Genomic DNA, 15,593 nt, shown 5'->3' on the forward strand with positions numbered 1-15,593 from the left:
ACCACCATGCCCGACTATTTTTGTATTTTCAGTAGAGACGGGTTTTTGCTGTGTTGGCCAGGCTGGTCTTGAACTCCTGACCTCAAGTGATCTTCCCACCTCGGCCTCCCAATGTGCTGGGATTACAGGCGTGAGCCACTGCACCCGGCCTAAAAGGGTGAATTTATGCTATGTGAATAGTCTCTTAATAAAAATAAATAAATTAGATCAACTCTGTTTCTTGACCTAAATTGGATCAGGGTTTGCTATTGGTTGAATGCAGATGTTGTCCAATTATTCTGAACATCAACTAGTGATGCTCATTTGCAAGACAGCAAGTTGCTGCGTAGCCCTTCCCAAAATTTATATATTAAATAGTATATATCCATATTTGTTTATTTTTTATAACTTAAAAAAAAAGAGAGACGAAGTCTCACTGTGTCACACAGGCTGGTCTCAAGCCATTCTCCAACCTAGGCCTCCCAAAGCGTTGGGATTACAGGTGTGAGCCACAGCTCCCAGCTTATATGCATTTTTATTGCTCTGATATATACTTGAGAATATTTATAATAATAGGTTCTGCTCCAAAACAGTGGTCACCTGAAAAGTCACCGGAAATACGTGCATATTTATAATGTGTAAGTTATTCAAATCCCAAGTGAAAACATTCATATGCAAACATAATAATGTCTCCAATTCTTCTGTTGAGTTAGAGTTTGTTCATTATGGGCCGGTTTGTAATTTGTTTTATCCAAGTCCTACCAACTCCGAGGCTTTAAGCTGTCTCTGGAGAGCTGCCTCTGGTGATAGGTTTAATTTTACATTTGTTGGGTTGAGGTGACTGAGACATGCAGATGGAAACACGGACTGAAACTAAAGAGCCAATTCAGGGCCGATTTGTGTGTTGCACTGGCGTCTAAGTGAAGATCAATCAATTTGGAGAACAGAACAAGCAAGACCAACAGGTGAATTTGAAGAATGATCATGTTTGGGGATGGAAGGAAGTGCCGGTGAAGGAGAGGAAAGCAAGCAGCCAGAGAAGAGAGTAAGACAGGCTCATTTCACTAGTACAGCTTCTGGGGGAGGTGGTTAAGCTGTCTACTTGGGTTGCTCAGGTTCCAGTTCCCATCATCCCTGGATGGGTCTAAGTCAGCTCAGGGAGAAAAAGGACACAACATTCTGAAATGTCAGAGATCTGCCTGGTTTTCTCTTCTTCCCGCTTATCCCTCCCAGCCTCTATCCAACCCCTGGCTTCCCAACTCCGTATTTAAACCCCGCCCCTGTTGAACCCTTCGGCTTTTCTTCACTCCCGGCTTCCTCCGTCACGTTTGGCCCGGCTCAGCCGCCGTGACAGGCCTTTGCGCATGTGCAGAAGGGAAACGTGAAGAAGGTGAAGATGGCGGTGGCCAGGGCCGGGGTCCTGGGAGTCCAGTGGCTGCAAAGGGCATCCCGGAACGTGATGCCGCTGGGCGCACGGACAGGTCCGCGAGAAAGCGGCGAGACCTCAGTGTGGGAAGGGGGCACCTGAGGTTTGGTGTATCGGGAGGGGGGATCGTGGATGCCGCGGCGGCAGCCTCTGGGTAGGGAGCGGAGGTGGCGTTGATATATCCAGAAAATGGGGTGGAGGGTCGCGCTGATCCTGCGAAGTCCCAGGCTCGGACCTCTGCAGCCCCAGCGACTTGAAGGCTTCGGAGCGGCTGGAGAGCGGGCTCGCTTCTGACCTGTTCTCTTCTGCGTTCTAGCCTCCCACATGACCAAGGACATGTTCCCGGGACCCTATCCTAGGACCCCAGAAGAACGGGCCGCCGCCGCCAAGAAGTATAATATGCGTGTGGAAGACTACGAACCTTACCCGGATGATGGCATGGGGTGAGACAGAGAGGGTCTGCTCGCACCCAAGTAGTGATGGGAGAAGGCCGGCTGGGTTGGGTGGCTTGACTGTGACCCTTTCTCCCGAACCTTCTCGTGACTCCTCAGAGTCAATGGAGTGGGTGCTTTTCTCTGTGGAGGCAGGTGGGAGGGGGTGGGTGAGCAGCTGCAGCTGAGAGGACTTCAATTTTCTCCTTGGCTCAGGCTGTTTCCTCAAATGAGGAAGCCGAGGTTTTAATGGCTCCCTCGAGGTCTCCCGAATAGCAGGAGCCTTCCTTGGCTCTATTCAGAGCGTCGAGTTTCATTTAGATTGAGCATCTGCTGCGCTCAGGTGCTGTCATCCAGGCATGTGACCAGGCTGGAGTTGGACTCCTGTCATGAGAATCTTATTTGTAAACGGAGTACTCTATATTTGTGTGTATGTCTCTTTAAAAAAAAATTTTTTTTCTGTTAGTGCTGTGGAAATCGTAGCAACTGTTAAGCAGGTTAAACAGCCAGCCCCCTTACTTACTCCAGTTGATGGTATCCTATCCCTTCCACACTCTTCCGTATCCATACCCACATAACATCTCAATGGTTAATTATCTGAAGTGATTATCATTGCCTTTATTTCCTGTCCTAATGTCACTCTTTCAATCTTGGTTTCAGCAGCTTCTATTCTTCTTGTTATACACTCATTTTCTGTAGCATATGTCTAGTTGTCATCATTTCCTGTTTTTTCTTATGTTGTGGACAAGAGCAGCCTTGTTTGAAGTCAGTGTCAGATGAACCTGGATTTGTTGGGGAAAACCCAGCTTAGCAAGACACCCATGAGGTGTCTGAGATGTGGAGATGAATGCCAACTGGGTGGTCAAGAACACAGTTATTACGAGAAGAGTGCTTTTCTGATCTGTACCCTTTTTGTTTTTATTCCAATTAGCTGGGTGACTTTGGATTCAGACTCTAAACTTTAAGTTTTCATTTTCTATCTTATGAGGGAATCAGAGTACAGTCATACGTCATTTAACAACAGGGATACATTCTGAGAAATGTGTTGTTAGGCGATCTCCTCACTGTATGAACATCAGAGAGTACTTACAGAAACCTAGATGGTATAGCCTACTACACACCTCGGCTTTATGGTATGGCCTATTGCTCTGAGGCCACAAACCTGTACCGAATACTGTGGGAAATTGTAACACAATGGTATTTGTGTATCTAAACATAGAAAAGGTACATAAAAATATGCTATGAAAGATAAAAAATGGGCCAGGCACAGTGGCTCACGCCTGTAATCCCAGCACTTTGGGAGGCCAAGGCAGGTGGATCACGAGGTCAGGAGATCCAGACCAGCCTGGCCAACATGGCAAAACCCTGTCTCTACTAAAAATACAAAAATTAGCTGGGCATGGTGGCAGGTGCCTGTAATCCCAGCTACTTGGGAGGCTGAGGTGGGAGAATTGCTTGAACCCGGGAGGCGGAGGTTGCAGTGAGCTGAGATTGTGCCATTGCACTCCAGCCTGGGCGAAAAGAGCAAGACTCCGTCTCAAAAAAGAGAAAAAGATAAAAAAAAAATGGTACATATGTATAGGGCAGCTTTATTATAAACTTATGGGACCCCCTTCGTGTATGTGGTCCGTCATTGACCGAAATGTTATGTGGCACATGACTGTAATTGATTGCTAAATTCCCTTTCATCTCTAATATCACATGATTGTGTGACTTTTTCTTTTTATTGAAAGAAGTTTGGGGAAGCTGGGTTTTTTTGTTTTGTTTTGTTTTTTTCAGACAGTTTCACTCTTGTTGCCTAGGCTGGAGTGCCATGGTGCGATCTCGGCTCACTGCAACCTCCACTTCTTGGGTTTTAGTGATTCTCCTGCCTCAGCCTCCTGAGTAGCTGAGATTATAGGCATCTGCCACCACACCCAGCTAATTTTTGTATTTTTAGTAAAGATGGGGTTTTGCCATGTTGACCAGTCTGGTCTTGAATTCCTGACCTTAGGTGATCTGCCCACCTCGGCCTCCCAAAGTGCTGGGATTACAGGCATGAGCCACCGCACCCGGCCCAGGGAAAGCTTATATACGTTAAAATATTTCAAAGTTTGCCATGAACTTTTAAATACAATTTGGACTTCTATGGTTAATTCTGTGCTTAGTGACTAGAACTTGAGCTCTTGCCTTGAGGTTTAGTTCTTTTGTCCTTAGGTGAGGCAGTTATCTCTGTCACTTGGTTTCTCATCTATAAGATGAGGAGACTCTGAATTGTCTGAGGCTCCTCACAGCCCCTTCCAGAAGTTCTTGCTGTCTCTCAGGTATGGTGACTACCCGAAGCTCCCTGACCGCTCACAGCATGAGAGGGATCCATGGTATAGCTGGGACCAACCGGACCTGAGGTTGAACTGGGGTGAACCGGTAAGTGAACCATATCTCATTTGACCTTCCTTCTCCCTTTGTCTTCTTGGAGATTCTTTAGCTCAGATGGTACTTCTTTGACCAAGTAACACTAAGCTTTTCTGCTCAAGGAAGCAAGGTCCAGTGATGTGAGATCTGAGATTGCATGTGGCACACTGAATGGGACGTCTGGGAATCATGAAACTCTGTACTGTGAAAGTTGTGCACTTCCATGATTGAGCTGTCCCTATTCAGCAGAACCTAGACAGAGGCCAGCATCTAATCCTGTAGGGCAGTGTGCCTCAGACCTGGTTCTCAGCATATTACCCCAGGGCGGTAGAATGCGTCTGTCTAGCCTTGTATCAGGCTCTGATCACTGGGGACTTGCCTGCATTTTGCAGGAAGAGTAGTATGTGACAGCTATTTGTCTTTCTGCCTCAGATGCACTGGCACCTAGACATGTACAACAGGAACCGTGTGGATACATCCCCCACACCTGTTTCTTGGCATGTCATGTGTATGCAGCTCGTCGGTTTCCTGGCTTTCATGATATTCATGTGCTGGATGGGGGACACGTACCCTGTCTACCAGCCTGTGGTGAGTATCCGAGAAGTGCTCCCTTAGGCACGCTTGCTTAGCCCCATTTCCTGAGGGAGTGAAGTCTCTGGGGTAGGAATCCAATCAATACCAAGCTTGGCTTCCTGGAGTCTTAGGAGATAGGAAGATAGGAGGGCCTTGACCCATTGGCCTGCCACAAGTACCAGAGCACTTCTCCACCCCTACTTCTTGGACCAGTCTGGGTGAGTAGATACACTTGAAGACTAGATGAGCAGTGAGTGTGTGGAAACCAGCTAGTCACCAGAGTTGCTATTTAGGGATTATATTTATTAACAATATTTCATTAAGTGATCTTTCACAGTAGAGTTAAGGAATCTTGAGCGAAAATCTTATCCTTTGTTGGACATGTGAAGGGCACTTCCTGTAGTATATTGGAAGCAATTAAGTGTCTACTACAGGCATAGACTTACATTTTGGAGAATGTAAAGGACATAGAAAATGAATTCTCTAGCTTTAAGGAAGTTTAGTTAAGAAAATTTAAATAAGTTACATGAGCAACATTTGAACATATATATGGGAATTCTGTACAATTTATGTGTATATATGTGTATAGTGAATGTATGTGCTTAGTGGTATGAGTTACTGTCAAGGAGAAGGGCTACCTAGATGCTAACACACACACACACACACACACACACACACACACACGCTTTGGGTGATGGAAAGTTGGAGAAAACATTTGGGGCAAGAGAAAACAATGAAGGCGGCCAGGCATGGTGGCTTGCGCCTGTAATCCCGGCACATTGGGAGGCTGAGGTGGGCAGATTGCTTGAGCTCAGGAGTTCAAGACCAGCCTTGGCAACATGGAGAAACCCCATCTCTACAAAGTATACAAAAAAATTAGCTGGGCATGGTGGTGTGCGCCTGTAATCCCAGCTACTTGGAAGGCTGGGGCACAGGAATCCTTTGAACTCGGGAGGCAGAGGTTGCAGTGAGCTGAAATCACACTACTGCCCCCCAGCCTGGGCAGCAGAGCAAGACTCTGTCTCAAAAAAAAAAAAAAAAAAAAGAAAACAATGAAGGAAAAGGAGGGTGAGTTAGCTAGAGTAGAATAGAAGTATAAAATAGTTCCTAAATAACCAGCTGCATTGGTTTCCTGGAGACTTGCTAAAAATCCAGATTCCCAGGCCCCGCTTCTTGGTGCTCCTAATTCAGTAGCATCACAGTAGGGTTCTAGAAGCGGTATTTTTAACAAGCTCCCAGGTAATTCTGATGTGCATCTAGATTTGGAAATCACTGTGTTAAAAAATATTGTGACGTAAGTTGGTCAGTTAGGTTGGGCAGCTTTTATTTCATTGGTAAGGGATTTGGACTTGATGGTGTAATAAAGCATTAATTGAACAAATATTTATGGAGCCTCTACTATGTACCAGATGCAGACTGTGCTAGCGGTTGGGGATACAGTGATGACTTGGTCTGCCTCTAGGTGGCAGGGAGCCATTTTGGGTTTTCGAACAGAAAAGTGACATAATGAATGCTGAGTTCTTAGGAAGATTAATCCAGGAGTAGTCTCCAGGATGTACTGGAAGGAGAGAAACTGAAAGCAGAGAGGCTGCTGTGTTTGCAGTTGGCTGCCCAGTGCTACCTCTGCAGAGACAATCAATGTCCTGAAGGTAGCTGGTATGTCTGTGTGCACTGACACGAGCCTTCCTACCAAGCCCCAGGGGCTCCATGCTGGAGAGTGCACGTAGGGCTAGGGTGAGCACTAACTTCACTTCAGGAGAGCAAGAAACAGTGTGGCTCTTCCATTTTTCAGTTCTGTAAGCACATCACCCTTTTCTCCTCCCCTTGAGCTGTGTTCTCTGACAGCTGTTTGTTGGTAAAGCCAGCAGCCCCTAAAGCACGTCCCAGCCTTGTCTCCTCTGTGCTTTCCCCCACCACTGCTCCTGCACGCCTCATTTGCTGGGCCACTTTAGTGGTGGAACCATTAGAGGCTGAGTGACTTAAAGGAGATTGAGTCTGTCTCGACCCGGAGAGAGAGTAGGATGGATGGATGCATTGTCTCATTTAGAAAGCGTTGCCTCTGACTCTGACACACTCTCTCTATTTCTTTACCTCCCTCCCTCTCTTCCTTCCCCTCCTTTCCCTAGCCCCCTTCCCTCCCCCTTTCTCCTTCTCTTTCACAGTGTAGGCACCACTTCTCTTACAATTTAGGCTTTCTCTCTGCCTTGGGCTGAGTGAGGAAGAGGAGTGCTGTTCCGGCCTTCCTAGCCCAGCTGGGTCTGACCAGAGGCTACTGCGTACCCATTTACCATGCGTGATTGTTAACTCAGAGTGGGGTGTAGCCAGGTATTGACTGAATGTATGTTCTTGCTGACCTGTGTTTTTTTCCGTAGGGACCAAAGCAGTATCCTTACAATAATCTGTACCTGGAACGAGGCGGCGATCCCTCTAAAGAACCAGAGCGGGTGGTTCACTATGAGATCTGAGGAGGCTTCGTGGGCTTTTGTGTCCTCTAACTAGGACTCCCTCATTCCTAGAAATTTAACCTTAATGAAATCCCTAATAAAACTCAGTGCTGTGTTATTTGTGCCTCATTTCCCCAGGAATAGTCACTGCCCTGAGGAACCTCATCCTTTTCCCTTTTTTTCTGCTTGAAGTCTGCTGTCTTCCCTGTTTTCTTATTCTGAAATTTAAAGTATAAGAGGGTGGGGTGGATGGGGGCTTAGGCACAAAATGTTAATTTGTTAATTTCACTTGGGTTGTGAAGGTACTTAAGGGTTTTAGCTGTGTGGAGGTGTTAAGGGTCGCTCCTTTTCCCATTTACAGGGTCAAGGAAGAAATGTTCCTAACTTTCCAAGTTGGAACAAGATTTATTTCCCATAAAAAACCTTTCTAGTCTGGGTCTGGTAGCTCACGCCTATTATCCCAACACTTTGGGAGGCTGAGGTGGAAGGATTGCTTGAAGCTCAGGACTTTGAGACTAGCCTGGGCAACATGACGAGACCCCATCTCTACAAAAAAAAATTTCAAAAAATTCGCTGGGCACAGCAGTGCGCGCCTGTGGTCCCAGCTGTGCAGGAGGCTGAGCTGGGAGGATCATTTGAGCCCTGGAGGGTGCAGTGAGCCATGTTTGCAACACTGCTCCAGCCTGGACAACACAGCAATACCCTGTCTCGAAAAAAACCTTGGCATGGCGTGGTGGCTCAGCCTGTAACCCAGCACTTTGGGAGGCCGAGGCGGGTGAATCACTTGAGGCCAGGGGTTGAAGACTAGCCTGACTAACATAGTAAAAACCCCATCTCTATTTAAAGAATACAAAACATTAGCCGAGCTTGGTGGTGCATGCTTGTAATCCCAGCTACTCCGGAGTCAGGCAGGAGACTCGCTTGAACCCAGGAGGTGGAGGTTGCAGTGAGATGGTGCCACTGCACTCCAGCCTGGGCAACAGAGCCAGACTGTCTCAGGGAAAAAAACCTCCTTAATAATAGTGGTTACTTGGAAAAAATTGTGCTCTTAACATGTTTCAAGTATATTACAGGACTGATAAGTGTTTTTGTCCTGTCTGCCTAAGGCTGTGACTGCCTCTGATCTTATTTCTGTTATAAGAAGAATATTCCAAAGCAGCTTCTGAATCATAGCTTCTTAATAAGTTGACATTACCTATATTTATGAATTGGAGGACAGTGAGTTACTACTGAACATGTTCATAGCTTTGATTACTTTTAATGACTCATCCACACTCCTATAACAGCCTTAGAGAAAAACTATGTTTTTGAGAATCTATCTCATTCATCTGTTTTTTGTTTTATTTAGAGATAGGATCTTCCTCTGTTCCCCAGGTTGAAGTGCAGTAGCGCAATCATAGCTCTCTGTAACCTCAAACCTCTGGGCTCAAGAGATCCTCCTTACTCAACCTCCCTAGTAGCTAGGATTACTGGTATGTACGAACCTAAGTTTCTTATTTTTTGTTGAGGTGGGATCTTGCTATGTTGCCCAGGCTGGCTCAAACTCCTGGCCTCAAGCAGTCCTGCCTCAGCTTCCTAAAGCACTGGGAATACAGGCAGGAGCCACCGTACCCAGCCCTCATGCGTTTATTTTTAAGTGAACCAACCCGTATTCCTTTGGGGACGTTTTCTTAAGTTACAGTATATTGCCGGAAAACCTGTCCCATAGAAATGCATACATTTAATGTGACCAAAAGAAGCAAGTTCATTCAAATTAGATGTGGAGTCTTAGTTATGCAGGCAGTGAGAGATCTTTTGTGAGGTCAGGGAGTGGATACTTGTGGAATGCTATTCTTTGAAGGTCCCGACTGGCTTTTTATCTGTCTTCATTCTCTATAGCATTTGATAATCATTTCCTTCACAAACACCTGTGTGTCTAATATGTATCAAACACTTATAAGCCCTGGAGATATAAAACTGAGTAAGACAAAGTAATCGCCTTCAAATATTACATAGGAGACCAGCAGTTATAATACAAAGTGAAAATAATTATCATTATTACTATTGAGACAGGGTCTCACTCTGTTGCCCAGGCTGCAGTGTAATGGTGTGATCACAGCTCACTGCAGCCTCTACCTCCCAGGCCCAAGCGGTCCTCTCACTGTAGCCTCCCAATCAGTTGGGACCACAGGGATGCACCACCACACCTGGCTAACTTTTGTATTTTTTGTAAAGACAGGGTTTCACCATGTTGCCCAGGCTGGTCTTAAACTTGTGGGCTCAAGCAATCCACCTGCCTTGGCCTCCCAAAGTGTTGAGATTATGGGTGTGGGCCACTATGCCAGGCCAAAAAGAGTTTTTTTTTATTTTTATTTTTTATTTTTTTTTTTTGAGACGGAGTCTCGCTCTGTCGCCCAGGCTGGAGTACAGTGGCGCAATCTCGGCTCACTGCAAGCTCCGCCTCCCGGGTTCACGCCATTCTCCTGCCTCAGCCTCTCCGAGTAGCTGGGACTACAGGCGCCCGCCACTATGCCCGGCTAATTTTTTTTGTATTCTTAGTAGAGACGAGGTTTCACTGTAGTCTAGATCTCCTGACCTCGTGATCCGCCCGCCTTGGCCTCCCAAAGTGCTGGGATTACAAGCGTGAGCCACCGCGCCCGGCCAAGAGTTTTTTTTTTGAGACATGGTCTCACTCTTGTCACCCAGGCTGGAGTGCAGTGGCATGATCTCAGCTCACTGCAACCTCTGCCTCCCAGGTTCAAGTGATTGTCGTGCCTCAGCCTCCCGACTAGCTGGGATTACAGGCATACGCCACCACGCCCAGCTAATTTTTTCTGTATTTTTTGGTAGAGATGTAGTTTCACCATATTGGTCAGGCTGGTCTTGAACTTCTGACCTCAAGTGATCTACCCGCCTCAGCCTCCCAAAGTGCTAGGATTACAGGCATGAGCCACCGCTCCCAGCAAGAATTCTTAAAAGGTGTGAGTTGAGAAAGTGCACTTTTAATTTGATTTAATCATGTCCTACCCGAAACTGTGACTTAAGCTTCCGGTTCAAATTTCTTTAGGAGTATTCCATCAGTAACTCTTCTGCCTCCTTCTCTCAGGTTTAGTTTTCAACCCTGTTTACTTTTCCTCAGGCTTCATTCCCTGTAGTGCCAGCTAAGAAGTTCAGGAGATACATGAGTACTTAGTAGGTAGGAAGCACGGGCTAGGCACAGATAATGCACTGAATTACCTTCTGTCTGACTTCAAAATTGCCAAATCCACATGGAAGGGAACTGGAGTTGTGTCACAATGAGTTGGGCCCCATTATGATAACTGGCCCCCATCTTTGGAGGTGTATCAGGCAGAAATACAGAGAATTCATGCATTAAGCATAAGTTTCTAAGATCTAAAGCTGCTTACAGATTTTTTTTTTTTTTTTTTTTTTTTGAGATGGAGTCTCTGTCACCCAGGCTGGAGTACAGTGGTGTGATCTCAGCTCACTGCAACCTCCGCCTCCCGGGTTCAAGCTATTCTCATGCCTCAGCCTCCCGAGTAGCTGGGACTACAGGCGTGCACCACTATGCCTGGCTAATTTTTATATTTTTGGTATCGATGGAGTTTCACCACGTTGGCCAGGCTGGTCTCGAACTCCTGACCTTTGGTGATATGCCCACCTTGGCCTCCTAAAGTGCTGGGATTACAGGTGTGAGCCACTGCACCCAGCCTGTCCATAGAACATTTTTATTTGGAAGTGGCACAATTTCTTCAACATAAAAAATACATGATTGGCTGGAATATCACCTGTGTTCTTGCAGCTCCAGAGGATAACACCCCTCCTATGTTCCTGAAATATTTCAGGAAGCCCCTGGCCCTGTAGTCTCACCCTCCATACACTTACAGCCCTTAATTCAACCAAGTTTTGGGCACCAGTTTCTGCTGGGCTGCAGTGCAACACTCACTGCCATGTACAGCCTCGATTGCTTTTTACGTTTTCAACTAAATGGATTCCACCAAGGGCTCCTGGGGCTAGGACCGGGTCTTCTCCCGCTTCAATACATAGATAATGAGTTAGTATTTTCCCTTTTCAGAGACTGGCCCTAGAGCCTCGCTCAAACTGAATAGACCAGAACTTACTGGTCCAGATCTGAGCCACTGCGCAATCACAGGGTAGGTGAGGGAGGTGAGCCACTGCGCAATCACAGGGTAGGTGAGGGAGGTGAGCCACTGCGCAATCACAGGGTAGGTGAGGGAGGTGAGCCACTGCGCAATCACAGGGTAGGTGAGGGAGGCCCGGTTAAAAGCTATAATATTGTTTGGAAACGTTCTCCGTGGGTCTGTCCGTGTCTCGGGCTCGGCGCCCGCGGAGCGTGTTTGCGGCGGTGCCCTTCCGGGGTCCGCGCCGCTTTTGGTCCTCCGCAGCCGCCGTCCACAGCGCCCGGCTCCGCGCGAGAGCCCTGCCAGAGGACCGGCTCCGGCCGCGGCGCCTGACCCTTGCCCGGGGTCTTCCGCACAGGTTGGTTCGCCCCGCCGGTCTGGGGTCCCTGGGAGCAGAGATTGCGCTGGGGACCCGGAGCACTGCTCCTTTCTCGGCAGAGCGCCGAGGGGAGCCCGCTTGCTGCGGAGCCCCCGGCCCGCGCCTGCCCTGCCCGCGGGTCCGGGCCCCGGGGGCCTCCACTACGCCTACCCTTGAAGTGGATCCGGCTCTACTGTCCCTGCTGCACGGGAGCCCCCAGCCGGATGAGGGTCTCCCTATTCAGCGCTGCCTTGCGCCTTCCCATCCGCCTTGGTCCTGACCTGGCCCGGTGTCGCTGCGTTTGGGCTGGGCGGGAAGGCCTGTCATTGCTGACCCTGGCGCGCCGCGCTTCGGCGACAGCGGGAAAGAAGCCGTACTGACCGTCTTCCCTAGGGACTGGACTGCCAAGGGTAGCTGGTGCCCTCCTGCATGGCAAGTCTGTCCAGCATTTCATTGGTCATCTCCCCCTCACGCCCCCATGGCCAATCTGACCCCAGCGGGGGCCCTTTTTTCTGTGAATAGCTGCCTCTGAACAATGTGAATTAAGAGCCCATTTTCCCAGTTCCTAGACTGTCAGTGATTAAAACACTTTATAGGGTTTACTTGCGACTAGTACAATGGTTAGAAATACAGGCTCTTGATGCTGATGGGGGTTCACATCCCGGCCTAGCCAGTTGTCGTCTCTGGAAAATGGGCATAATCGTAGTACTTACCTGATAGGACCACTGAGATAATTAAATGAGATATGCACATCAAATGCACAGCTGCTTATCGCAGCTCCTATTTTTGTTATTAGGGGATCTTTTCCCAGAAACATTAAAATGGCTGTGACCAGCAGGTGGCACTGGTGACTGTATAGTAGAGTGTTGAGCTGGTCACAGGATACCTGATAGTAGCCACAAGTGTTTAAAGGTCCCTTGGAAATCTTGGCTTAATGGGCAGGCTTCAACTTTCTTCACGCTGGAAAGTACGTTAGAGATTAAGTAATACTATCTCCTGTTTTTGTAGGTGAGACTGATCTGACTATAGCTTACTCAAGCAGGTCACAGTAGGTCCCAAGCTTTCTCCTCAAGTTCAGTGTAATTTTTAAAAATCATTTCTACCTCTTTGCTAGCCTGTTGGGATGGGACCTTGAATATACATTGGAATTAGAAACCACAGAGTTAAAATGGGTGTCCACATTCGAGCTTTTACGATGTGCCAGGCATTCGTTTGGAAACTAGTTATAACATGGTGAACAAAAGCGGACACAGTGCCAGCTCTCATGGAGCTTGCATATTAGTGGAAGAGACCGACAATGTCAATGTAAATAAATATGTAATTATAAATTACTAGGAAGAAAAAAAACTGAGGCTTTTTGTGATCGGGTAGTTCGCTTATTTGGGGAAGTGAGAAGCTGAGCCCAGAAAGATATGATAAGGAGACAGTCATGTAGAAAGTGAAGCGAAGAGCATTCAAAGCATAGGGAACAGCATTTGTAAAGGCTCTAAGGAAGGAAAATGTCAGGAAATTAAAGGCTAGTGTGGCTGAAGCACAGTGAATGAGAAAAATATCAAAATATGAAGTTGAAGTGGTAGGCTGGAGCCTTTGGGCAGGGCTCAAAGAACTTTGAGTTTTATTCTGTGTGTGATAGAAATCATTGAAAGATTTTAAGCATGGAATGCCAAAATCCTATTTTTTATTTTAGAAGTTCACTCCTGCTGCTGTGTAAAGAACGAATTGGGTAATGGCTTGAGTAGAAAGGGGATAGCTAGTTGGGAGACTGTTGCAGTACTCCAGGTAAGAGATGATATAATCAAAAAGGCTGTTGGCAGCGAAAATAGAGAAAAGTAGACAGATTAAGATATATTTTGGAGGTAAAATCAGGAAGACTAAATGACGGATTAGAAGAGAATGAGGGAGGAGGAATCAAGAGGGATTTTCAGGCTTCTGGGTTGAGCAATTGGGTGGATAGTGGAACCATTTACCCAGATGAAGAAAACTGGAAGAAGAACAGAAGAGATTGTAACTTTGCTCCTTTCTGAAAAAAACAAACCCGTAAGAGATGGTAGAATAGAGAATTCCATTTTAGACAGACTAAAATGGGAATTCCCTCCCCCATTGGGTATCTACTATATCCAAGTGAAATATTTGATTAGAAATTGCATTTAAGCGGCGGATCACTTGAGGTCAGGAGTTCGAGACCAGCCTGGCCAACACAGTAAAACTACGTTTCTACTAAAAATACAAAAATTAGCCAGGCGTGGTGGCACATGCCTGTAATCTCAGCCACTCAAGGAGAATCACTTGAACCCAGGAGGCAGGGGTTGCAGTGAGCTGAGATCGTGCCACTGCACTCCAGCCTGGGCGACAGAGCAAGACTCTGTCTAAAAAAAGAAAAAAGAAGAAGAAATTGTATATAAGAACTGGGAGCTTAGAGAAGAGATTTGTGATGGTGATATAAATTTGGGGATCATCAGCATATGGATGCTATTTAAAGCCAAGGAAATGGACAAAAATCACTGAGAGATTGTCTGGTTTGATGGTTATCACCACTGGACCTGTGGTAGCCATTGTGGTTGAGTATCTTTTGCGGTTTAAAGCATTACATTTCAGTAATTGGGTGAATGAACTATCTTTAGATCTGCAGATGGTCATGTATTTGTCACTCTGTGTTGCCCTGAAATGCCCTATCTTGTGATGGAGAAAGACAAACAAGAACTCTTGTCCACAGATGCTCCCTGGATCTGGCTGTTAAGTTTGCTGGTTTCTATTTTCAGTGGGCTGAGGGCCATGTCAGTTTTCTGCCACCTACAGGATAGACCATGAAGCTGAAGGAACTTGAGCGGCCAGCTGTCCAGGCATGGAGCCCAGCCAGCCAATACCCTTTGTATCTGGCCACAGGTATGGTGACACTGTGAATTAGGATCCACTGGGAGTACATAAGATGAGGGGAAACTTAGTATCTAGAATTATTTATTGAGCATCAGAGAAAGCTCTCAGATCATAGAAAGCGAGGGTGGCTCACAGCATAAGCAAGGAGATATTAGGTATTTTGGGTACCTGAGGGCTGCCTAGGACTATGGCTCAAGTTTAGGTACGTCATGTTTTTTTTTTTTTTTTGAGACAGAGTCTCACTCTGTCGCTCAGGCTGGAGTGCAGTGGCGCGATCTCGGCTCACTGCAAGCTCTGCCTTCTGGGTTCACACCATTCTCCTGCCTCAGCCTCCTGAGTAGCTGGGACTACAGGTACCCACCACCACGCCCGGCTAATTTTTTTTGTATTTTTAGTAGAGACAGGGTTTCACCATGTTAGCCAGGATGGTCTCAATCTCCTGACCTTGTGATCTACCCGCCTCGGCATCCCAAAGTGCTAGGATTACAGGCGTGAGCCACCGCGCCCAGCCAATGTTTTCTTGCTTTTGTGGAGTTACCTTTGAGAAAGGGTATACCCAGCCCTCTTCTGTTCCTTCTCTTCTTCACTCCTTAACCTTCTTATACCTGAAATCCATGCGTATATTGCTGCTCATATGCTGCCTTTTCTTGTGCCTAGGAACATCTGCCCAACAGCTAGATTCCTCCTTCAGCACAAATGGCACATTGGAAATATTTGAGGTTGATTTCAGAGACCCTTCTCTGGACTTGAAACACAAAGCAGTCCTTTCTGCCTCGAGCAGGTATTGTCTGATCTGTCGATGGGTATACAGGGTAGATCCTGATGAGGAATCCTGGGAGCAGTGTGTGTTTCTCAGGGCTCATGAGGAACCAAGTGAGGGAAGAAGGAGCTTTGCCAAGTTGGAGAGAAGTTAACCCTGGGCTTATTTTGCAAAAGGATTTAAAAAACAACCACCCCCACCTTTCCAGTCAGCAGCAATAGCAGTGTCAGGCTGAA

The 15,593-nt window shown here is 46.9% G+C and overlaps 2 protein-coding genes across 21 annotated transcripts in view; both read left to right on the forward strand.

Annotated features, from left to right (window-relative positions):
* The first annotated feature begins 1,050 nt into the window (after window positions 1-1,050).
* Window positions 1,051-7,362, forward strand: NDUFB8 (NADH:ubiquinone oxidoreductase subunit B8). Of its 2 annotated transcripts, none has more exons than XM_055252004.2 (5): window positions 1,051-1,460; window positions 1,722-1,848; window positions 4,140-4,239; window positions 4,660-4,815; window positions 7,173-7,362. In XM_055252004.2, the coding sequence occupies exons 1-5, from the start codon at window positions 1,376-1,378 to the stop codon at window positions 7,263-7,265; spliced, it is 561 nt and encodes a 186-aa protein (XP_055107979.1). In that variant the 5' UTR covers window positions 1,051-1,375; the 3' UTR covers window positions 7,266-7,362. The 2 variants fall into 2 exon arrangements, with proteins under 2 accessions (XP_055107979.1, XP_055107982.1); XM_055252007.2 differs by having other exon boundaries at window positions 1,302-1,460; window positions 6,963-7,362.
* Window positions 7,363-11,443: 4,081 nt separating this feature from the next.
* SEC31B (SEC31 homolog B, COPII coat complex component) overlaps window positions 11,444-15,593 on the forward strand; it is a 39,407-nt gene continuing 35,257 nt past the window's right edge. For 10 of the 19 annotated variants that reach the window (XR_010115800.1, XR_010115797.1, XM_055252012.2 and 7 more), the window contains exons 1-3: window positions 11,561-11,723; window positions 14,483-14,606; window positions 15,255-15,378. Coding sequence is in view for 16 of the 19 variants with exons in the window: in XM_055252012.2 (XP_055107987.2) it covers window positions 14,528-14,606; window positions 15,255-15,378 (203 nt within the window). In the remaining 3 variants the exon portion in view is untranslated. Of the gene's footprint in view, window positions 11,724-14,436; window positions 14,607-15,254; window positions 15,379-15,593 lie in introns of all 19 variants that reach the window. The other 9 variants (XM_055252017.2, XM_063618322.1, XM_063618326.1 and 6 more) reach the window with 5 other exon arrangements.

The sequence above is a fragment of the Symphalangus syndactylus genome, chromosome 2, assembly GCF_028878055.3.
Source record: "Symphalangus syndactylus isolate Jambi chromosome 2, NHGRI_mSymSyn1-v2.1_pri, whole genome shotgun sequence".
Lineage (NCBI taxonomy): Eukaryota > Metazoa > Chordata > Mammalia > Primates > Hylobatidae > Symphalangus > Symphalangus syndactylus.